Below are 25,164 nucleotides of genomic sequence, written 5' to 3'. Positions count from 1 at the left end.
ATATTTCACATATTTATGAGAATCTGAATAAGTGAAAAAATCATAAGGATTTTATCTATAGTGACCAAACCAGCTTTTAAAGTTTATTTTAAACATTTCTTTTAAAATAGTATTGCATTTTAACCATCAGCAAAGAAGGATGCTATGAACTTCATATGGACTCATTTAACACTGGACACTTTCTTAAAACCAGTTTAGCATAAATGCACTCACCCCCATGCTGAAGTAGCAGTTTGCCAATTTCTACATGTCCGTTTGACAGTGCATCATGCAAAGGAGTCACCCCGTCCACTTGACTGAGCAGGTCTACCTCTGGACAACGCTGCAAAATTTCACGGACACACACTGTGCTACCATGGTTACAGGCTTCATGCAAAGGCGTCCAGCCAGCATAGTCTGAATTATAAATCAAGGGAAGTTTTAAAAGAGCAAAAGTAGTAGTAAACTGTTCATAATATTATAATTCTGATTCATTAAACAGCACTACTTTCTTTCTGCTAACTAGCACCACACTTACCTTTTAACGTTTGAAGATTAATCCCATTTTAAAATAATAAAAAGAAATTCATTCAAAAACACATAGAAAATTTTTAAGACTTCACCTATGACTTAATATAAAACATGGTTGGACTTTAGTTACAGGCTAGCTGTTCATAAAACCTGTGCTTTAAGTCATGACTCCATATTATTAAAACAATTAGGATTTTCTTTTAAGTATTTCTAAAAGGTGAACTTTGTATTTCAAAATGAAAATACTAAAATTATTTGGTTGGTTTAATATGTTGGTTCAGTACAGAAAATCAACATGCTTACCTTTAACATTAATGTCTGTTCCAGGAAAAGGGAGAAGCTGAATCAGTCTCTCCACTTTGTTTCTTATGCAAGCTATATGCAGGGCTGTCTCTCCTACCATAAAAAAATAATAGATTATACTACACTAGGCAAGATAGCAACTAAAGAAATAATCAACTAGGAGATCTGGCTGCATGCCAGAAAATTCAATAATGAGTAAGATTTTCCTTTGTCCTGTTTAAACATCTTTAAAAAAAAAAATTTTTTTTTAAACCCACAGAGCTTCTGTTCCGTCACAGATCCAGCAATGAAATTGCACTGCAAAAGGTTTAACAGTGGAATTATCACCCCCCCAATTCAAGGTTTAAAGCTTCAATCACACTATAAAAGCACTGAATGATCACAGAACACCAAAAATACTGGGTTTTCAAGCAATAAAAGTTTAGCGTGCAGTTGCCGTCCCTTAAATTTATTCATGAACCTACGTTAAATGTATGATTCTTTTTACACAGCATTTATAGCTTAATTCAAATGAATGTTTCTGGCTAAGCACGAGTGCCTCTACACATTCAAGTATAATTCAGAATTTCAAATCCTTTAACAGATGGTTTGCTGTTTCTCAATAGGCTGTCTGACTTGGCTACCATAGCGCAGAGAGAGAGAGAGAGTCATTTAAAAAAAAAAAAAAACCCACAAGGGAAAAAAAAATCGTCCACAGAGGCAAGGTACCATTTAAAGCTGAAACAAAGGTGACAAACTGAATAGCAAGAGACTGAACTGCTATGTATAAGTAAAGACACAGTTAATGAATACATGGTAAGAACTTCAGGCCTACTGTATGTATAAATTTGTTTTCAATAAGTGATTATATCTGAACAAAAAGCCAGATCAAAATCTTGATGCAAGCTGACTGAAGATGCAACAGCAAACAGGTTAGAAATGAAATATATATCAGACTAATTTTCTCAATCTATACAATAGTGCCAAAACAGTGTATTTTTACAATATTTAATGCACACATTAAAGTACAACTGTCAGTTCCCTACTAGTTCTTTTCAGTAGAATTTTTATTTTTATTGAGATGCTACTTGAGATTTTGGTAGAGAGATGGAGAAGATGAAGGGTTGACCATTTTCTGCCCTATTCTTCTAGTTCATTTTGCCTTTATAAAGACCGCATGCAATCATTCACATTAATTTTACTTACAGAAGCAGTAAAGGGAAAGGGCACCAATTTTTAAAATGCATGGCCTGGCTCTGTTACTGAGGAAATTTTTTTTTTTTTAAACCCCAAAATGGGGTGAATTTTTTGTCCATTGTTTGAGACATACACTACTGAATATAAAATCTTAAATGATGAGGGCTTTTTTTTTTCTGCCAATTTTACTTCAGTTCTCCCTTGAGTGTCTACATGATAGATATATTTGTATTAGAAACACGATTGGTAAGGCTCAGATTAAAAAACAAAAAAACAAAACAAAAAAAACCACCCAGTTCCAGCAAGTGATTCTGGCCAGGTATAGACTTGTGTAAAGTGCATTTTATTAAATTTGTATAGTAAGTGAGGCCTGAGTGAATTACTGCAGGGCTATTTCCTTCTAAGGTACTTGGGTTCCAGTATAGTTAAGACTAAAAGCCAAATGCATTTCATAGTCTGGGCTCAATGCCTGGAAGAAAACCGTCCATATGCTTAACACAGCTATGCAACATAGCATACTTCTCAGTCTTTGTTCACAAAATGTCTAGGACTGAAAGAGATGAAGACTGAATTATACTTTCAAATCAGAAGACGTTGATCCTACCAAGTACAGGTTGAGGTGGATTAGCAAAGTAAGACGGGCAAGACTGGAATGAGCTCACACAAGCTATACACTCTAATTTTTTTTTTTTTGGGGGGGGGGGGGGGAGGGCGGAGGGGAATAGAGTAAGCAGCTTTATTTCACCATGTATAAAATGATTTCTCTCTCAAAATGTTGAAAACAACAAATATGATACACAAGGAAGTATTTCTTGGGCTTGGGACATCACTTTAGCTCAGCATTCATCAGGGCAAGTATATCAAACCTGGAAGTACTGACTGTAACCATATGAAATTTTTAGCATAAATTAGATATACAGAATACCTTTAATATTAGTCTTATAAAAGTGCATCTCTTCATCCAAAGGGTGGCGATTCTCTTTGGTGTTTGACACCTCAACTTCTGCTTTCATCCTTAACTTCTTTGATAATGGAGGGAATTTATTGAAGATCAGTTCACTAAAAGGAAATCAAGCAATGACAAGTATATTTTTATTAAACTAATCTGTTTGGAAAATTATTGAACATATGTACATATTTAATGTTATTACAGCATGTATATACTCCATACATATAATGTGTGTTTCCAAGTTAGAGAGTCTGAAATTTAATCTTAATTAAAAACAACGAAGAGTCCGGCGGCACCTTAAAGACTAACAGATTTATTTGGGCATAAGCTTTCGTGGATACAGACTAACACGGCTACCCCTCTGATACTTAATCTTAATTGCATTTTAAAAACATTTGGCAAAGTACATACTTGTTTAAAGCAGTAATTATATGGGGATCAGACTTAAAAAAAATAATTCTGTGAATACTTACATATTTCCATTATTAATGTAAAATGCTTCCCTAGGGAAATGAACGTGCATCAATATACATATAAACCGAGAGAGGGAAAAAAACCTACCCAGATGTGTTACAAGTTTAAAATGGAGCTTTCTGCCAGTCACAGTAATTTGCAGACAACAACACAGGTCACATAAAGTTCAAGAAATGTGTCAGGTCAGAAGCTGTCCCCCAAAGCAGAATAAAACTGGTGATGTTATAGGTATTACTTACGGTAGATCAGGCAGCAGTTTGGCTTGGTTCTGCTTATCACCATTTAGCATCAGTAATGCCCTTTGAGACTCAGGGCAAGGCCACTGCCTTATTTTCTTCACTTTCTGCACTTTCCCAGTCTCATGCATACCTACTTCTCCTAAAGCAGGCAAATAGGAACAAACCTATTGCAAAAATAATATGTTTGTTACAATTTTTATGACTGTGTTTAGGGAAAAAGTAGTACTGCTTAACTGGTCATTAGAAATTACAATTCATTTTCCCTCCATCTTTTGCTGCATTTACTCTACTTAAGACCGTCTCCAACCACAATCACATCACTACACCCATTACTTTAAAAAAGTTTAAGAATGTTTATACTGCTAAGGTGGGACTACTTAGGTAACAAGATACTACTCAACAGGAGTTCAGGTGGCAAAATTAGGCCAGAAATTAATACCACCCTGTGGAAGAGGGGGAAATCTCCATGAGACCAAGAAAAATTTGCAAAAGGAATGAGAATTTGCCTTATTCACTGAAAAAATGTTTCCATTTACTTTACTGTGCAATTGTCATATGAAGACTTAATAATGCTGACTATGTTATATAAACATTAGTAGAGTTTTCTTTGTGTATGTGTTGATTACACATGGTAAAGCTAGCTTGTGTGTTCATTTCTTAGCTTGTTTTGTCAGCTTACATATGTCTTTCCCCAGTGCTCTGTTTAAAGACTATTTACGGTGAACAATGCATAAAAAAGTTCCAATCTATCTTGAATTCTTCTATATCTGAAGGCAACTGTTCTGTATAGAAGATGGACAGAAAGCTGGCTAGATTGTCGGGCTCAATGGGCAGTGATCAATGGCTCCATGTCTAGTTGGCAGCCGGTATCAAGCGGAGTGCTCCAAGGATTGGTCCCGGGGCTGGTTTTGTTCAATATCTTCATTAATGATCTGGAGGATGGCGTGGATTGCACCCTCAGCAAGTTTGCAGATGATACTAAACTGGGAGGAGTGGTAGATACACTGGAGGGTAGGTTTCAGAGTAGCAGCCGTGTTAGTCTGTATTCGCAAAAAGAAAAAGTACTAGTGGCACCTTAGAGACTAACCAATTTATTTGAGCATAAGCTTTCGTGAGCTACAGCTCACTTCATCGGGTGCATTCAGTGGAAAATACAGTGTGGAGATTTATATATACACAGAACATGAAAAAATGGGTGTTATACACACTGTAAGGAGAGTGATCGCTTAAGATGAGCTATTACCAACAGGAGAGCGGGGGGGGAGGGACCTAGACAAATTAGAGGATTGGGTCAAAAGAAATCTGATGAGGTTCGGCAAGGACAAGTGCAGAGACCTGCACTTAGGACGGAAGAATCCCATGCACTGCTACACACTAGGGACTGAGTGGCTAGGCAGCAGTTCTGCAGAAAAGGATCTAGGGGTTCCAGTGGACAAGAAACTGGATATGAGTCAGTGTGCCCTTGTTGCCAAGAAGGCTAACGGCATTTGGGGCTGTATAAGTAGGAGCATTGCCAGCAGATTGAGGAACGTGATCGTTCCCCTCTATTTGGCATTGGTGAGGCCTCATCTGGAGTACTGTGTCCAGTTTTGGGCCCCACGCTACAAGAAGGATATGGAAAAATTGGAAAACGTCCAGCGGAGGGCAACAAAAATGGGGGCTGGAGCACATGATTTATGAGGAGAGACTGAGGGAACTGGGATTATTTAGTCTGCAGAAGAGAAGAATGAGGGGGGGGATTTGATAGCTGCTTTCAATTACCTGAAAGGGGGTTCCAAAGAGGATGGATCTAGACTGTTCTCAGTGGTACCAGATGATAGAACAAGGAGTAATAGTGTCAAGTTGCAGTGGGGGAGGTTTAGATTGGATATTAAGCCCTGGTCTACACTAGGACTTTAGGTCGAATTTAGCAGCGTTAAATCGATTTAAACCTGCACCCGTCCACACAATGAAGCCCTTTATTTCGACTTAAAGGGCTCTTAAAATCGATTTCCTTACTCCACCCCTGACAAGTGGATTAGCGCTTAAATCGACGTTGCTGGCTCGAATTTGGGGTACTGTGGACACAATTCGATGGTATTGGCCTCCGGGAGCTATCCCAGAGTGCTCCATTCTGACCGCTCTGGACAGCACTCTCAACTCAGATGCACTGGCCAGGTAGACAGGAAAAGAACCGCGAACTTTTGAATCTCATTTCCTGTTTGGCCAGCGTGGCAAGCTGCAGGTGACCATGCAGAGCTCATCAGCACAGGTGACCATGATGGAGTCCCAGAATCGCAAAAGAGCTCCAGCATGGACCGAACGGGAGGTACGGGATCTGATCGCTGTTTGGGGAGAGGAATCCATGCTATCAGAACTCCGTTCCAGTTTTCGAAATGCCAAAACCTTTGTCAAAATCTCCCAGGGCATGAAGGACAGAGGCCATAACAGGGACCCGAAGCAGTGCCGCGTGAAACTGAAGGAGCTGAGGCAAGCCTACCAGAAAACCAGAGGGGCGAACAGCCGCTCTGGGTCAGAGCCCCAAACATGCCGCTTCTATGATGAGCTGCATGCCATTTTAGGGGGTTCAGCCACCACTACCCCAGCCGTGTTGTTTGACTCCTTCAATGGAGATGGAGGCAATACGGAAGTAGGTTTTGGGGACGAAGAAAATGATGATGAGGAGGAGGTTGTAGATAGCTCACAGCAAGCAAGCGGAGAAACCGGTTTTCCCGACAGCCAGGAACTGTTTCTCACCCTAGACCTGGAGCCAGTACCCCCCGAACCCACAACCAAGGCTGCCTCCTGGACCCAGCAGGCGGAGAAGGGACCTCTGGTGAGTGTACCTTTTAAAATGCTATACATGGTTTAAAAGCAAGCATGTGAAAGGATTACTTTGCCCTGGCATTTGTGGTTCTCCTAGATGTAGTCCTAAAGCCTTTGCAAAAGGTTTCTGGGGAGGGCAGCCTTATTTCGTCCTTCATGGTAGGACACTTTACCACTCCAGGCCAGTAACACGTACTCGGGAATCACTGTAGAACAAAGCATTGCAGTGTATGTTTACTGGCATTCAACCAAAATCCGTTCTTTATCTCTCTGTGTTATCCTCAGGAGAGTGAGATATAATTCATGGTCACCTGGTTGAAATAGAGTGCTTTTCTTCAGGGGACACTCAGAGGAGCCCATTCCTGCTGGGCTGTTTGCCTGTGGCTAAACAGAAATGTTCCCCGCTGTTAGCCACAGGGAGGGGGGAAGGTTGAGGGGGTAGTCACGCGGTGGGAGGAGGCAAGATGCGACCTTGTAACGAAAGCACATGTGTTATGTATGTAATGTTAACAGCAAGGTTTACCCTGAAAGAGTGTAGCGACTGTTTTATAAAATGTGTCTTTTTAAATACCGCTGTCCCTTTTTTTTTCTCCACCAGCTGCATGTGTTTCAATGATCACAGGATCTTCTCCTTCCCAGAGGCTAGTGAAGCTTAGAAAGAAAAAAAAACGCACTCGCGATGAAATGTTCTCCGAGCTCATGCTGTCCTCCCACACTGACAGAGCACAGACGAATGCGTGGAGGCAAATAATGTCAGAGTGCAGGAAAGCACAAAATGACCGGGAGGAGAGGTGGAGGGCTGAAGAGAGTAAGTGGCGGGCTGAAGAGAGTAAGTGGCAGGCTGAAGAGAGGGCTGAAGCTCAAATGTGGCGGCAGCGTGATGAGAGGAGGCAGGATTCAATGCTGAGGCTGCTGCAGGACCAAACCAGTATGCTCCAGTGTATGGTTGAGCTGCAGCAAAGGCAGCTGGAGCACAGACTGCCACTGCTGCCCCTCTGTAACCAACTGCCCTCCTCCCCAAGTTCCATAGCCTCCACACCCAGACGCCCAAGAACGCAGTGGGGGGGCCTCCGGCCAACCAGCCACTCCACCACAGAGGATTGCCCAAAAAAAAGAAGGCTGTCATTCAATAAATTTTAAAGTTGTAAACTTTTAAAGTGCTGTGCTTAAAGTGCTGTGTGGCATTTTCCTTCCCTCCTCCACCACCCCTCCTGGGATACCTTGGTAGTCATCTCCCTATCTGTGTGATGAATGAATAACGAATGCATGACTGTGAAGCAGCAATGACTTTATTGCCTCTGCAAGCAATGATTAAAGGGAGGAGGGGAGGGTGGTTAGCTTACAGGGAAGTAGAGTGAACCAAGGGGCGGTGGGTTTCATCAAGGAGAAGGAGAAACTTTCACACCGTAGCCTGGCCAGTCATGAAACTGGTTTTCAAAGCTTCTCTGATGCGTACCGCGCCCTCCTGTGCTCCTCTAACCGCCCTGGTGTCTGGCTGCGCGTAACCAGCAGCTAGGCGATTTGCCTCAACCTCCCACCCCGCCATAAACGTCTCCCCCTTAGTCTCACAGATATTGTGGAGCACACAGCAAGCAGTAATAACAGTGGGAATATTGGTTTCGCTGAGGTCTAAGCGAGTCAGTAAACTGCGCCAGCGCGCCTTTAAACGTCCAAATGCACATTCTACCACCATTCTGCACTTGCTCAGCCTGTAGTTGAACAGCTCCTGACTACTGTCCAGGCTGCCTGTGTACGGCTTCATGAGCCATGGCATTAAGGGGTAGGCTGGGTCCCCAAGGATACATATAGGCATTTCAACATCCCCAACAGTTATTTTCTGGTCTGGGAAGAAAGTCCCTTCCTGCAGCTTTTGAAACAGACCAGAGTTCCTGAAGATGCGAGCGAGCATCATGCACCTTTCCCGGCCATCCCACGTTGATGTTGGTGAAACGTCCCTTGTGATCCACCAGAGCTTGCAGCACTATCGAAAAGTACCCCTTGTGGTTTATGTACTCGGCGGCTTGGTGCTCCGGTGCCTAGATAGGGATATGGGTTCCGTCTATAGCCCCACCACAGTTAGGGAATCCCATTGCAGCAAAGCCATCCACTATGACCTGCACATTTCCCAGGGTCACTACCCTTGATATCAGCAGATCTTTGATTGCGTGGGCTACTTGCATCACAGCAGCCCCCACAGTAGACTTGCCCACTCCAAATTGATTCCCAACTGACCGGTAGCTGTCTGGCGTTGCAAGTTTCCACAGGGCTATCGCCACTCGCTTCTCAACTGTGAGGGCTGCTCTCATCTTGGTATTCATGCGCTTCAGGGCAGGGGAAAGCAAGTCACAAAGTTCCATGAAAGTGCCCCTACGCATGCGAAAGTTTCGCAGCCACTGGGAATCGTCCCAGACCTGCAACACTATGCGGTCCCACCAGTCTGTGCTTGTTTCCCGAGCCCAGAACCGGCGTTCCACAGCATGAACCTGCCCCATTAGCACCATGATGCATGCATTGTCATGGCCCATGCTTTCAGAGAAATCTGTGTCCATGTCCTGATCACTCACGGGACCGCGCTGACGTCGCCTCCTCGCCCGGTATCGCATTGCCATGTTCTGGTGCTGCATATACTGCTGGATAACGCGTGTGGTGGTTAATGTGCTCCTAATTGCCAAAATGAGCTCAGCGGCCTCCATGCTTGCCTTGGTATGGCGTCCGCACAGAAAAAAGGCGCGGAATGATTGTCTGCCGTTGTTCTGACGGAGGGAGGGGCGACTGACGACACGGCTTACAGGGTTGGCTTCAGGGAGCTAAAATCAACAAAGGGTGTGCCTGTACATCAAGGAGTATTTCAGGCAGGACTGCACGGAGGGTTCCAATAAGAAATGGTGCACCTAAGTTATCGTTGTTATTGGAACAAGGAGGTTAGCCTGGCCTCTGATTGATACATGGCTAGATTTACCTCGCTGCACCTTCTCTGTGAGTGACTGCAGTGTGATCTAGACAGGGGAGGAGGCAAATGAGTACAAAACAAATCTGGTCTATTTCTTGTTCTGACCCACTCCATCTATCTTTTACATCTTTGGCTGGCAGCAGACGGTGCAGAAGGACTGCATGCCATCCACATCTCATGGCTGCTCGGCAGAAGATGGTACAGTACGACTGCTAGCCATCTTCATCTCTTGCCTGCCTGGCATAAGATGGTACAATACGACTGCTAGCAATCCTCATCTCTTGCCTCACTGGCAGAAGATGGTACAGTACGACTGCTGTTCCGAATCATGAAACAAAGTTGTGTTTGGGAATAATATAGTGGATAGAATTGCCTTTTTTCAGTATTTACTTTATCACACAAAATTGGGCATATTCCTACACCTGGAATTTAATATTGCAATGAAAAAGGATTATTTTTAATGTTTTTCACTTTATCTGTTGGTGTAGGCTGCCACCTTAACAAGACAGTTGTCACTAAGAATTGCTTCGTAAGAAAAAAATCATATCCATATTTGAACTATGATCTCATATCTGTGCCAGGATAAACCCAAACCTAATATTATTTTTCATTTAAACGCTTTGGATTCTCCAAGGACGGAATGCGACACAGGCAATGCATATCATCTCTAACTGTGGTGTAGGACAAGGAGAAGGCAAATAAGTAAAAATTATTGGTTTCCAGAATTCCATCTCATTAGTCGGTTAGTCATATTACATTCCAAAATGTAGTTCAGTATCAAACAGTACAAATGCTACTTACTATTTTGTGAAGAGAAAGAGGTTTGGCAGAAATAGTAATGTTCCTCCGTAAACATAAATTTTTAAAGACTGCCTCTGCAACAAACATTTGAAGCCAGAGAGATGGTATGGAACAAATGAACATTTTTAATTCCTGTGTTGAAAAGTCTAGGTTGGGGAAAAATTAAACAGACAGACAAATAAATAAAAGATAGATACATGAGCCATATCAAAGGCGGCAAAATCATAGTTCATGCCCCTGCTGGATTTCTTTCCTTACTACTGCTAATTCATAAATTAAATGATTAAAACTGCCAATTTACAAACAACATATAATCCAGTAGCTAACAAGCATAGTTTTTGTGACACCGCTCATCAGGTTTTAAAAAGTGAATCTGCTTAAAATATTAAATCAATCATTTTTAAATAAAAGACTATCTCTGATACAATCTGCATAACTGTTATGCTAAGATTTTTGAAAAGGAAAGTATTTATTCAAGGAAGTTACACTAGTGATAATCTTCAAAATTTCAGATGGGACAATATAATACCATCCATATTAAAAAAAAAAAAAAAAAAAAAAAAAAGAGTATGAAACATTAGCCAAGAAGGCATATAACAAAAGCAACATGGTGCAGTAGCAAATCCTGGATGAATGCTATGCTGTCATGATGCTGACACATATGTTAATGGTATTCAATATCAAGAACGTCCAATGATTGTAACAAAAGGTGGAGATGGAGGCTGACTCCCCTCCCCCAAACATGCTCAACATTGTTTATAACCAAATCTTTTATCACCTGTTTTTACAAATTTCATATTCCATATGAAGGCATTTAGAACACTTTCCCTCCTCCCCCAAATTAATAAATTAAATGCTACATTTGAATACAATGTGTATTTGGTTAAAGTAACAAGGTTTTCTGTTAAGTTCAGTATTTTGAGGGTATGTCTACACGGTGATTTAAAAAAAAAAACCCAGGACCGACTCTCAGAGCCCAGGTCAGCTGACTCGGGTTCATGAAGCTTGGGTTGCAGGGCTATAAAATTGCCCTGTAGACGCTCAGACTTGGGCTGGAGCCTGGGTTCTGAGACCCTCTGATTTCATGGGGTCTGAGATCCTGAGCTCCAGCCCAAACTCGAATGTCTACACTACAATTTTATAACCCACAGCCTAAGCCTCATGAGCCCAAGTCGGCCGACCTGGACCAGCTGCTACAGGTCTTTTATTGCAATGTAAACGTATCCTCAGTTTTTGTGTAAGGGATCTTCATTAGAAGAAGGCAAGTAGATTTAGAACAGAAATGCCTTTCCTGGATTACTTCCTTTCTGGAAATGGCCTTTTCCCAGTTATGAGATTTTTGGGAAGCCTGCAGGCAGCTCAGACTTGTCTGTGAAGCTCCAGGATTTTGCCATACTCTTTCTGCAGCGTCTCTAGAGGATTACATCCAAAGCTGTACATCCAAAGTGGAAACACTATGGGCCGGATCCAGGATCTTTCCACTGTCAGCCAGCCAGCATCTATACTTCAGGATGCAGGGACCATGGATTCAGATGAACCATTTGATCATGCTTCTGTGATTTTGCCTCTGGCTGGGGAAGTAACTGTATTGGAGGATAGATTCTTTAGTTCTGAGTACCAGAACTGTCTCAGTCATGCTGGAGCTTCCAGGATTATTCTAACAGAGTCCTGCCTGAGAACTCTCAGGATTAATGGAATTGGAGAGTCATCTTACATCAGGTCTAGGGATCATGTGACTATAAATTTATTGGATCCCTAACTTTGTCCCCTCTGGAGCAGAACTTTTGACACCTATTCTTTTTGGGAATAAAAAAAATGAGTAAAACCACTTTCCTGGTATTCTTAAGGAACTTCTTCCACTGCTCCAAAGTTTAGAAGTGACTGCACATCCTGATGTAACACATCGTTGTTAGAGGAGTCCTTGAAAAATGATGAGGATGGGTTGGGTGGAGGGTCTGGAAAAAAAACAACACGAAAAAGATCAAGCCTCCATCACAGCAGAGGCAAAGTTCTTTCACTGTGTACAGGAGTATAGATCCCTAAAGATCACGTTGTGGCATGCGAGTCCTTCAGAAAGTATAAGAGTTCATATTCCTCAGGTGGGAGATGTTCAATTCTTACTTGAACTTCTTTAGGGATTCCTGAAGAGTGGAGCCACAAGGATCTCGTCACAGCAACTGAAGTCACCAGAGATCTAGAGGCTGTATCCACAGCATCAAGGGCTGCTTGGAGGGATGTGCATGCTAGAAGCTGATCTTCAGCAATAAGAGAATAAGTTCTTCTCTGTTGTCCTGAAATGAGAATTTAACCATAGAACCCAATTCACATAATCATAATTTGCCAACAGGTATTGGTAGTTGGCAATTCTCATTTAGAGGACTGTTGTGAAATAATTTTTTTGTCCAAATTTAATTTTTGGGAGTTTTCTCTTCTGGTGTCACCTTTCATTGGCTTCGTCTCGACCTCTCATTAGCCACAGTGACAATTAATGATCCCACTATGGAGTATGTATAAAATTGCTCAAAAACCTAGGAAAGAACCTCAAGTGCCGGTCTCCTCTCTTCAAAGTTGATGACAGGGAGGCAGGCATCTGGCAGAGCAATTTAGACAGCTCTAAAAGTCCCTTATGATGAGTATTGCAAGACTTCCAGGAATCAGAGTGTGGATGATATTCCAGAGCTTGAGTGATTTTTTTCCCCTGGACTATGTCCACGGTAATCTCCAATGTGGCAGTCATTATATGTAACATGTCCTGGAATATCTTGTAGTCATGTCTTTTAGATGTCTTGGAAACTACAGCTTTATCTGAGGATGAAAACGATATGTGAGCTGGGGCAGGATGGTTCTCTGCTTGAAAATTCTTCATCAGAGCCATGATAAAATGGTTACTAACCTTCCTTAACTGTTGTTCTTTGAGATGTGTTGCTCATGTCCATTCCAATGTAGGTATGTGCTTGCTCCGAGCACTGCTGCCAGAAAGTATTCCCTCAGTGGTACCAGTCAGGTCACCTCTGGTGCTCCCTGAAGTCACGCTTTCATAATGATGGTATAAAGGGCCCTACCGATCCGCCACTTCCTCAGTTCCTTCTTGCCAGCTAACTTTAACAGAGGGGCAGGAAGAGGGGGTTTGGAATAGACATGAGCAACACATCTCGAAGAACAGTTATGGAAGATTAGTGACCCTTTTTCTTTGAGTGCTTGCTCATGTTAATTCTAATGTAGGTGACTTCCAAGCAGATGTAGGGGAAAGGTCTGGAGTTCATTGACAAGCAGACTGTAGCACTGCTCTGCCAAACTCAGCCTCATCTCTAACCTCCTGAGTGATGGCATAGTGAGACGCAAAAGTGTGGACCGAAGACCATGTTGCCGATCTACAGTTGTCCTTGATAGGGACATATACCACAAATGCAACTAAAGATGCTTGTGCCCTTGTAGTACGTGTGGTCAGAACTGGAGCAGGGACCTTCGCCAGGCTGTAGCATATGTGGATACAGGAAGTGATCCACGATGAGATTCTCTGGGCTGAGACTGGGAGACCCTTCATCCAGTCTGCAACATTCACAAAAAGTTGAGTAGTTTTCCAAAACGATTTAGTCCTGTGTAGAAGGCCAGTGTGTATCTGACATCTAGTGAGTAAAGTTCCTACTCCTGTTTTTGGCATGCAGTTTTGGATAGAAGACCAGAAGGAATATATGTCCTGGTTACTATGGAACTGTGAAACCATCTTCAGGAGGAAGGCTGGTTGAGGATGCAGCTGGACCTTGTCCTTGAAGAATCCCATGTACGGAGGTTCCGATGTAAGGACCCTAATCTACAAGACCCTTCTAACTGAAGTTGTGTCCACCAGGAAGGCCACGTTCCAGGACAAGTAGAGCAGAAGACACGTTGCCAATGGCTCGAATGGGGAACCCATGAGTCTCGACAATACCAGGTTGAGATCCCAGGGTGGGAGTGATTGACATACCTGGAGGCATATTCTGTTAAACCCTTGAGAAACAAACTGCAGATTGGTTTTCAAAGACAGATTGGCCCTTCACCCACAGGTGACACACCAAAACTGCATACAGGTGGACTCTAATCAATGACACCGATAGCCCTTGCGGATTCAGGTGTAGCAAGTAGTCCAGAATGAAAGGCACTGATGACCACGTGGATGAGACACCTTTCTGCGCCAACCAGATCAAGAATCTTTCCCACTTTTCCAGGTACGTAGCTCTAGTGGATGGCTTTCTGCTCCCTAAAAGAACTTAAACTTTCTGGCACTTGGGGCGAGCACACACCTACATTGCAATGGACATGAACAAGCACTTGAATAATAATCTGTTTAGAGCTGGCAGAGGAACGTATTGAGCTGGTGGTAAAGCCCCCTTGGGAGGTGGAAAAAGGAATCTAGCCCAGGATTAGGAAGATGACACTGGTCTTCTGGTGTGGTGTATTCCACACAGGGCCCAGTAGGGTCAGAAATATTGATATGCATAACGGAACTACTGGCTAGGTAAGGGGTGGAGGGTTTTGGGTTTGTGGAACACTGGTCCACTCTTTATGGGGAGAAGGGGCTGTATAGCTTGGTGGCTTCCATCTCAGTAGAAGGGGGACCAGTCTCTTTTGGGAAAAGCTAGCTAGAGTATTCAGGAGGGCATTAAGCAAATAGCAAAAGGGAAGGGTAAAAAGAGGGACGATAAGAGCACTTAGCACAATATTGAGATGTTGAGAACAAAATTAATCAAGGAACCAAAGCACATGAAGAGAAGAAATTTTTTGAATTGCCTATACACCAATACTAGGAGTCTGGATAACAAACAAATGAGCAATCTGAATTCCTCTTATGAGCATAAATGTGATCTAGTTGATATAACTAAAACCAATGGGATGATTAACCATGACTGGGATGTTAAAAATCAATGGTTATAGCCTATTTAGGAAGGATTGAGTGTGCAAAAGTTCCCCTGTGGGTCCGGGGACAGAATAGGCCCACTGCTCCTCCTGCATGTCGTAAGAGGCGACTAAAAGGGGGAGAGGGATGGGCTTAGCCAAGTTAGAAATTTGCCCAAGACACACCATATGATGAGCAAGTCAACGATGTCCATACCGGATTGATCGCAGCCCGGGCTAATAATGACCGTACCATCTGTCTCCCACCGGGGCAGATGGGACAAGTATACTTCTGATGTTACCCCAACAAAGAGGATCCATGGAAGAGATAACATCACCATAGCCACGTGGAATGTAAGGACATGGAGACAAATAGGGAGGTTGAAACAACTCACATACGAAATGGAACAATACACCTGGCACCTCCTAGGAATCTCTGAGGTCAGATGGAAGAACTTTGGAGAGGTACTAACAGAAGGTGGCCATGTACTCTAATACAGTGGAGAGGACAAATATGTCAATGGTGTAGAATTTCTTGTGCATAAAGATATCAAGAATTCAGTATTAGGATGCCGCCCAATGTCCAGCAGGCTTATTTACATCCGTCTAAAGGCAGTACTGTTTAATATCACAGTGGTAACGAGTCTAAGTCCCTACAACAGACTATGACAATCAGCTCCAAGACACTATCGATAAGGTACACAAGAAAGATATCCTGATTGTACAAGGAGGTTGGAATGCTAAAGTGGATACTGTACAGGCAGATTGGCGAGATTATTGTGGCCCTTTCTGTAATGCGGTAATGAATGAGAGAGGATTGAGACGTTTGGAGTTTGCCAGCTATAACAATCTGGTTCAGGACAGTGGGGTGGGAGGAGGTATTGTTTCATGATTTCTGTGTGTATATAAAGTCTGCTGCAGTTTCCACGGTAAACATCTGATGAAGTGAGCTGTAGCTCACGAAAGCTCATGCTCAAATAAATTGGTTAGTCTCTAAGGTGCCACAAGTACTCCTTTTCTTTTTGCGAATACAGACTAACACGGCTGTTCCTCTGAAACCTGTCATTAAGCATCTAGACAATCAACATGGCACAAACTTTATAGTCTACATCACAGCCAGATAGACTACATCATCATGCAAAACTGATTTCATTTTGGGATTAACAGAGCTAAAACAAGGAGTTTCCCCGGTGCGGATATTGGAAGTGAGCATGACCTTGTGATGCTAAATTTATGCCTGTGGCTAAGGAAAATAGTCAGGCCAAAATTCACCAGAAACAAGTTTGATTTAGAAAGACTCCGAGACCAAAACACTGGAGAGTCATTTCAAGTGATGATCGGTGGAAAATTTGCCCCGCGCTGCTTGCTCTAGAGGAAGACGTAGAAACAATGACCAACAATTTCAATGCTGTAATGAATGAGGCAGCAACGGACATCCTTGGGAAAACATCGTAAGAAGACAAAAACCATGGGTCACAAATGAAATACTAGAAATGTGCGACATTAGAAGAGAACTTAAGAGAGAGACAAGAACAGCACTGAGGGAGCTGATAAATACAGAGTGATTGGCAGAAAGATCAAGAAAGGAATGAAAATGGCCAAGGAGATATGGATTGAAAAGCAATGTTCTAAAATTAGAGAGTGTATCAATAATAAAAATAGCAAACGAGCCTCCCAGGTTGTACAAGATCTGACAAAGGAGAGATGGATCAAAGCTAACGTAATCTAAGACAAAGAAGGGAATAGTCTTACAGAAGAAAGGGACATCAATAGTGGACAAACTACTGCTCTGATCTATATAACCACCAGACAAATGGAAATTCTAGTGTCTTAGACAGCCCAGATTCAATAGAGGAGGAGTAGGACTTTCTAATACTACGCAAAGAAGGGGAGACAGCTGTGAAATCACTCAAGAATGGAAAGGCTACAGGTATTGACAACATCCCAGCCAAATTGATGAAATTCGGAGGAGAAATAGTAATAGATGTACTCACCAAGATCTGCAACAAGATCTGGCAGACAGATAAGTGGCCCTCCACATGGACACAGTCACTAATCATTACTCTGCCAAAGAAAGGCAACCTGCAATTGTGTCAAAATGTTGAAAGTCATAGTGAACAGATTGAAGCCACAAGAAGACAATATCATTGCTGAACAACAGGCTGGCTTTCCTACTGGAAGTACCACCACAGAACTGATTTTCAACCTTCGTGTTCTAGGTGAGAAGTACTTATAACATCAGCAGGACATCCACCATATCTTTGTTGACTTCAAAAAGGCACTTGACAGAGTATGGCACAAAACTCTCTGGGGAACCATGAAGTAGTACAATGTTGGTCGTAAGCTTATTTTTACCATTAAACAACTGTACGCCAAGGCCAGCAGTGCAGTTCTTGTCAATGGCACAATAGGAGAGTGGTTTTGCACCACTGTTGGAGTCTGGCAAGGCTCCCTTCTTTCGCCCACACTGTTCAACATCTACTCGGAGCGCATAATGACTGATGCCCTAGATCACATATGCAGTCAGCATTTGGGGGTGAACAATCTCAAATCTTCAGTTCGCTGATGACATTGATGGCATGGCAGGCAGTGAAGATGAACTTGCCAACCTTGTGAAATGATTGGATGAAACCTCCGCAAAATACGGTATGGAAATCAGTACAGAGAAAACCAACCTGATGACAAACAAACATGATGGGATCAGCTCACATATCACTGTCAGTGGACACGAGCGGGAGCCAGTGAAACAGTTCAAGTATTTGGGGGCAATCATCACTGATAAAGGATCCAAGGCAGAAATTCGTGCAAGAACTGTGCAAACAGCAGCAGCAGCGGCAAAGCTAAAGCCAATTTGGAGGAATAAGAATATCTCCCTGGAATCCAAACTGAAACTGATGCACACATTGGTCATCTCCATCTTTCAGTATGCGTGCGAGCCACGGACCCTTATGGCAGAACTTGAACAGAAAATACAGGTAGTAGAGATGAGATACTTCGGTAAAATCCTGGGCATTTCCTACTTCGACCACGTCACTAATGAAGAGGTCCACAACATCATCACCCAATGCGCTGGGTCATAAGAAGACCTCCTGACGACCGTGAAGAAGCGCAAGCTGAAGTAGTAAGGCCATGTAACAAGATCATCTGGCCTATCCAAGATCATCCTCCAAGGGACAGTACAGGGGAAGAGAAGAAGAGGTAGACAGAAGAAGAGATGGACTGATAACATAGAAGAGTGGACAGGAATGGACTTTGCGGATACTCAAGCATTGACACACAATCATCAGGGGTGGAGACAATTGGTTGATTGCTCATCAGTGATGGTGCCCCAACGACCAATGCGGTTATGGGAGTGATGATGATGATGATGATGATGATGATGATGAGTGGGCAAAAGGGGAAGGAGAGTAGCACTCTACGTCAAAAATGGCATTACCCATTTCTGAGTCACTGATAACTAAGGCTAAGATTTAGTCAGGGGTATTTTTAGTAAAAGTCATGGATGTTAGGGGGCTTACTCCTTCACCCACTTACTTCCCCTGGTCCTTCTCACATGAACAGAGAGCAACAATACCCAAAGTCCAAAGGTGCAAACAATTTGATGTTTATTGGGGTGAACTTCCAGCAAGCATAATTCCAGTTTCCTTCCTTAGTGTCCCCCTTCCCAGCTCTGACACCACAGAGCCTTACTCCTGTATCCCTGTTCTCATTTCCCCCTTTAGCAAAACATGATTCCAATTTCCCCACCCCCATTCCCATTTCTCCCCCACACACCCACCCAATCACTTCCTGATTGACTGCAGACTATATAGTAAAACTTGAGTTCTGCTTAGCTATACCTTAACCAATCATTTTACTGAAATTTAACTAACCAATCCTAACATATTGTAACATGATTATGTAACCAATTATATCCCACCACCTTAATTAGTTTACACCCAGCAAAATTGATTATACAGCAGACAGAAACAATCACAGAACCAGACAGAGATTATACAGACAAACAATGGGGAAATGGGGACTACAGTGATAGAACAAACACAGAAATGAGGATTTCACATCCCAGCTATTGATAAGTGAGTTCTTGCCAGACAGGATGCTATCAAACTAAGTTTCCTTTTACATCTTCTAGGCACTTCCCTTTCTCTGGAGGCAATAGGCATTATCAGGACAGGACTGTATTCCTAACAACCCAATAGCACCTTCATTCAATGTGACTAGTTTGGAATGTGAGGAGGTGACCGGTCGCTTCCCAGCTTATGGCTGCCTCTGCTGCTTAGCCAAAGGCCTTAACCTAAGAACAGGGCCTCAGACTGTCACAGTAAGAGAAGGACCTTACACTGGCAGACAGTGATTTTGATTCTTTTATACCTCTATAACTAGCCAAGTGATAAGAATACACCTAAATTCTTAGGGTATAGGCCTTTACACACAGGCCTGAATATCTATATCCTAACACTGGACAGGTAATGGGCAATAAACAAAAATTCATGGCCCGGGACCCGTCCATGACTTTTTCTAATAAATACCTCTGACTAAAACTTAGCAGCTCCTGGGGTCCCAGATACTGCTGCTCTGGGGGCCCCCAGGACACTGCTGCTGTGGTGGTGCGGGGGCCAACAGCTAGCCCCTGAGTTGGCAACAGGGGCTGACTGCTCCCAGCCATCCCTGCTTGGGTGCTCCCCAGGGCCAGCTGCTCTCACAGCCCAGAGATCAGCCGCATCAGCCATTGCAGCTGTGAAAGTCATGGAGGTCACGGAAAATCATGGAATCCGTGACTTCTGCGACCTCCATGACAGAATCACAGCCTTACTGATAACTAGAAGAAAATGATCCTGAATGCTTATGGAGCAATGTGCTAACAGATAAAGCATAAGATAAGGTATTAGCTGGTGTCTGCTACAGACCACCAAATCACACTAGGAAACAGGATGACCACTTCCTTATGCAACTATTTATAATGCATGATCATGGGGGTTTTCAGTTTGGAAACTGGAGTTCTCACGCTGCCAGTACTAAGACAACCTTGCAATTTTTAAACATTATAGATGACAATTTCCTAACCCAAAAAGTGTTGCAGACAACATGAGAGAATTCTGTATTAGACCTTTTCTTAATAAATAAATAGGAACTGATCACAGAACTAAAAATTTATGGTAGCTTATGTACAAGTGATCATGACTTGATCACATTTATGATGTGCTATAATATAATATAATATCAAGGAGCACTGGACATGAGAATTCAAAGTGATTTTCAAATTTGTTGAAAAAAAGTCTTTGGTCAGTGAGGAGGGTCCAGTTTGCCGAGTCTCAAGAGCTGAAGGAATAATCTGACCTAACAGAGGTGTCCCTAGTGGAGTCCCAGCAGATATGGGGGATGATGAGATCCCAGTAAACCTTCCAGGTTCTGAGCCTCTTCCTGGGCTAACAGCATTTGTAGCACAGCTCCCATTCTGCAATTCAAGAGGGATTTTAACAAGAGTTGGAGCCTGATGAAAAAACCTGTCCGGCACAAATCTGCCAGGAAAGCCTATTAAATTTTGGCCCTTGCATCAGTTAATAGACTGAAGAATCAAACATTACCCCTTTTATATTTTAAAATATCTATAAAATGAGGTTGCACAGGCATAATGAAAGGCAAAATAGTTTAAACAGAAAACTTAAATTAGGATTTTAATATCTGAGACTAACATTGAAAAGAGAGTATAAAATGTATCCCAGACACTCACCATCACATGAAATGGCAATGTAATTTGCCAGGTCATCTGCCACTTGATGCAACACGTTTCTGTCCATCATGAAGCCTGAAAGAATCCAATATTCTACTACAGTTCCAAGAATTCCAGTTAGCAGCATAGCTACTTCATCTTTGAAGACCTAAAACAGAATATGTAGTATTTGTAGAATAGCCTTATGAAATACCAAAAACCCCAAAACAAAACGATAATGGTTTGGTAAAAGCAGCAACAACAAAGATCCACTCTGCTGACAATTAACTTTCTCAAAGACTACTTTCTCCAGCTCCAGGGCTAACTCTTGCAGGTAGGTTTATATGATTAACATGCCATTAATTACAAGTCAATTGAACACTCAGAAGAAAGTGCTTTACAGTATTTAAAAACAAACACATGCAAAATGAGATCAATACTTAAAGTCACACACAAGAGAGACTTAGTTAAATCTGGGTTTAAATAAATGATTTCAAGTTGTGCATTTACTTCAATTAAGCTGTTTATTTACTTTTACAGAAATCTTCCTCCCTTGTTGCTCATTAAAATTATTTTTTCCAAAGATATCATCAAATATAAGTTTAAAGCTAAATTATGACGAGACATGGATTTGCTAGAGGCAGGTGAAGATGTAGAGGTCCTTTGCGCCGCAGAACACAAGTGCAGGAGACAGGCAAACTCTGTCTCCTAGCATTTTGGAATGGGGAACTTTCTTAGTACTGTCAATAATTCTACCCAGCCCAATGGGGGCATGTTTGGGAGGAATGGAGATGGAGATACAAGCCTTATCCCTTCCCTCCATACCTGCTATAGAGGACTAGGCATGGGGAAAAGAATAAGCTTCAGCTTTTTAAAAACGTGTACCCAATATTTTTACAAATCTTGAATGTAGTGCTCAGGAGGCATTGTGACTTGTGAGGTCTTATTACCTATTCACTAATGTTAAGGTACCCAAGGTTCCACCTCTCCCTCATCAATCCTTAGCAGTGAAAAACAAAGTTTAGCTCTTTGACTGAAGCTCCAGCCCACATATTGTATATTAAATCTCGCATCATACTACATGTGAGATCTGGTGCAAGAAACTGTACTGAACAAAATAGCACAGTTTCATCTCCTTTAAGAAGTTCTCTCTCATGTTTTCAACCTGAAAAAATGATGGTCATTTTGTGCAACAAAATTATGAACTGGGACCATTTTTTATGTTAGTATATCAATTACACCAAGTTACGTCTAATTACCAGTTACGTCTGATATTTCTCTGAGACCAAAGTCTGGTTGAGGATCAAATTTTTATTAGAAACGATTCTCTTAGCAGAATTAGAAAGCACCAATGACTGAGAAAGTACAAGTTTCATAAATCAGACGGAGATTTATGAAAGAATAATAGAGACTATGGGACAAATCAGACTTAAGGTATCTCTAAACCAATTCTGGAATACACACACACAGTCCATATATCTAATACACAAGGACAGTCTCCACTTAGAACTCAGTAAAATGAAGAAAAACTAATACTTTACTTAAGATGGAGTGAGAAATTTTATTTAAAAAAAAAAAGAGTGAGGAAGGTAGAATTGAGATTAGTTGGGCAGGGGAAGGGTAAAAAAGAGTGGCACACTTTTTCCCTGCTTGATATACGTATTTTTAAACATTCCTAAGAGTCAGGAATAGAAAGCAGAAGAGATTAACAGAACTTAAATTTGTTTTGTTATAATGCACTTTTAAGAGCCAGCGGTGCGCAAACTTTTCCAGTCACACCCCCTCTTATCATTAATGGAATCTGTCTGCATGCTGCTCCCTCCCTGCCCATCTGTGGGGGCTGGTCCAGGCCCTGCCGTGCACCCCCCCTCCTTCTCAACATTCCTCCTGAGGGGCCCAGACCCCTAGGGGGATGCGCCCCGCAGTTTGTGGACTACTGAGATAAGCAGAATTACTGCAGAGAGATTAAGTGATTTGCCCAAGGTCACGTAAGTAGTCTGGGGTATATCTAGGAATAGAGCCAGATATTCTGTTTCCTTCTCCTGTTCCTCAGCCACCTCTCCATCCTACTTGTTCCCTGATTTTTCTTTCTGGCAAAGGTTGTAGGTATCTTGAAGTATAAGAGGGATAACAGCTGCTTATAGAGCAAAATGCAACGGATGGGGCCAGCAATGAAAGGGGACAGTCCCAGCAGTGAGGGAGGGAGGGAGACACTCGCTGATGAGGGACACCAGGTAGCTTCTCCCACCTCCCCTTGGAGTCTCTAGCACCCACTAACCAGTTGGGGTGGGGGAAGGGTGCTGATTGGCCAGCTCTCTCACCACTCCAGAGATTTAATCTAGAGCAGAGACCACATGGAGCCACTTTTGGCACTGTTCCAGAAACCTGCTTATAGAGCATATGTTAATGGTGTTCTACAAAACAGATATCAAAGAGCTGCAGAGCAATTTAGCAGATGCACAAATTGGAGCTACAACTCCTCCACAATTAAGTATCTCACCTCTGTGCACTGCCAAGGAAAGCCTACTGTATTCTCAGATTCTTGATAATGAAATTTACTGCTATGATGTCAGCTGGCAGGACTGGCATACGTTCAGTTGGCTGACGTGATAAAACAACATTTGCATAAACTAAGCACTTCTGTTTAGTTAATGATTTGAAGAGAATGCTTCAATGCTACATATAAAGAAAATGGTATCCTAACCCACTAAAACTAATGCCTATGAAAATGCATGAAATTATTTTAAATGAAAATTGCCAAAAATAGTAGTGATATATACTTTAATGAAAAAGTATGTGTATAAAAAAGTCTCAGTTAACTTCTACATTAAATATGGAAATTACTATCATGCATGGCAACAATCACTATGCAACTATATAGCTCCTATTTATTAACCATAATAGAAAACTTCAAACCAAAGTATTAAAATAATCTATAGTGCTATTGTACAATTCTACTCTGCTTCCTAAATATTTTAACCCTTGCATTTTTACATAGTCCTTCTGCAATTTAGTGTAATATTTTGATGAGTAGTTTTAGCATATAATTGAAGGCAAGAATCTTATACATGATGAAGAGACCTTTTATCAATGATTTTGGTATTTAAAAATTAACAATGGCTTTGTAAATCTGAGTGTCTCTCAAATGTTGAAATGACAAACACCTTTGTGAAATGCATACCTGCAAATATTAGCTAAAAGCAAAGCTCCTAGTATTCCGACTATCACTGTTTTGTAAATGATAAAACACTTTTGTACTAACCTGAATTAAACTGATTACCAATACAAGAAGCTGAGTATAGAATATTTATATTAATGGGAAAATAATTACACAGTGCTCAAGCAGTTCCCCCAACCAACTCAGGAAGACAAGAATCATCATCTTGCCAAAAAATTTTTTGAAGAAGCAACTTTTTAATAACTATTTAAGGTAAATCCTCTCTAAGAATTATTTAATATTAAAAAACTTTTGCAAACTAAAAAATGTTTATATAAAAGCATAGGAGTGCTTGGACTTTTTGGAGGCAGAATTTTATTTCCTGTTAGACCCTAATGAAACTGAAAACACTCTCAGAAAATGGATTGAACAGAACTAAAACACTACATTTAAAGATGTTCTAAGAATCTCCTGTCAAAGACAAAGGAAATATAACTGTCAAGAAAGAATTACAACCCCAATACATATATAATTAAACTACATATTCATAAAAAGAAGATGCTCCTAAGGACAACCCATAAAGATACTGAGGAAATGAAGAAACTGGGCTCTGGGCTCCGATCCCCGCGGAGGTTCCCTCATCATTGAGGAAGACGGGGGGGCCTCACCTGTCCAAGGTAATTGACAGGGACCTGGAGCTCTGGTGTTTGATGTTATGCCCATAGGGTCCAGCAAGTCCACTACGTGTGCGCCTACCATTACAGTGGCCAGGGCATCATGGAGACTTGATGTCCTTCACGCCTCAAACACTGAGAGCGGTGCCGGCTCCGTCTTAAGACATATGATTCCGGCTCCGACCCCGAAGACAAGTCTGACCTCTGAGACCACAGCAGTGCCGTGCAGGACAGTGCCGGAGAGTGGTGCCAAGGTGAGGATGACCAGTGCTGGAGCATGGCCAGTTTGCCCTTGGAGAGCACAGCCCCTCCATGCGGTGCCGGTGCTGTCATTGTTGGAGACTGCAGGGCAGCCATCTCTAGGAGGTCCCTCGTGGCCTCGAACGTGTCTGGGGTAGATGGCAGTTCCAACTATCCCATTTGGCTGTCCCATTCTGGAGAGTCCAACAGGACCAGACTCAATGGGTTCACCTGTGCGGCCAGAGTCAACGGTGACCGTTTTGCCTGAGCAGGAGCCAAATGTCCCAGCACAGGACACACTCGG

At 42.2% G+C, this 25,164-nt stretch overlaps 2 protein-coding genes across 7 annotated transcripts in view; one reads left to right on the top strand and one right to left on the bottom strand.

Annotated features, from left to right (window-relative positions):
* SLF1 (SMC5-SMC6 complex localization factor 1) overlaps nucleotides 1–25,164 on the bottom strand; it is a 74,870-nt gene that overhangs the window by 6,982 nt on the left and 42,724 nt on the right. For all 6 annotated transcript variants that reach the window (XR_012158967.1, XR_012158968.1, XM_073344508.1 and 3 more), the window contains 6 exons: nucleotides 20,811–20,958; nucleotides 10,208–10,353; nucleotides 3,652–3,815; nucleotides 2,915–3,048; nucleotides 814–906; nucleotides 214–396 (listed from right to left, as the gene is read on the bottom strand). Coding sequence is in view for 4 of the 6 variants with exons in the window: in XM_073344508.1 (XP_073200609.1) it covers nucleotides 214–396; nucleotides 814–906; nucleotides 2,915–3,048; nucleotides 3,652–3,815; nucleotides 10,208–10,353; nucleotides 20,811–20,958 (868 nt within the window). In the remaining 2 variants the exon portion in view is untranslated. The remainder of the gene's footprint in view (nucleotides 1–213; nucleotides 397–813; nucleotides 907–2,914; nucleotides 3,049–3,651; nucleotides 3,816–10,207; nucleotides 10,354–20,810; nucleotides 20,959–25,164) is intronic.
* On the top strand, nucleotides 5,823–7,617 carry LOC140912060 (myb/SANT-like DNA-binding domain-containing protein 7). Its single transcript, XM_073346213.1, has 2 exons — nucleotides 5,823–6,466; nucleotides 7,055–7,617. The coding sequence occupies exons 1-2, from the start codon at nucleotides 5,882–5,884 to the stop codon at nucleotides 7,070–7,072; spliced, it is 603 nt and encodes a 200-aa protein (XP_073202314.1). The 5' UTR covers nucleotides 5,823–5,881; the 3' UTR covers nucleotides 7,073–7,617.

This window comes from Lepidochelys kempii, chromosome 5 (genome assembly GCF_965140265.1).
Source record: "Lepidochelys kempii isolate rLepKem1 chromosome 5, rLepKem1.hap2, whole genome shotgun sequence".
Classification (NCBI taxonomy): Eukaryota; Metazoa; Chordata; order Testudines; family Cheloniidae; genus Lepidochelys; species Lepidochelys kempii.
The sequence above is the reverse complement of the archived record's forward strand: the minus strand, read 5'-3'. Positions and strand labels throughout refer to the sequence as shown.

Bases quoted from the DNA above. Each gene is read 5' to 3' on its own strand.
- LOC140912060 (XM_073346213.1), top strand. From the start codon at position 5,882: ATGCAGAGCTCATCAGCACAGGTGACCATGATGGAGTCCCAGAATCGC.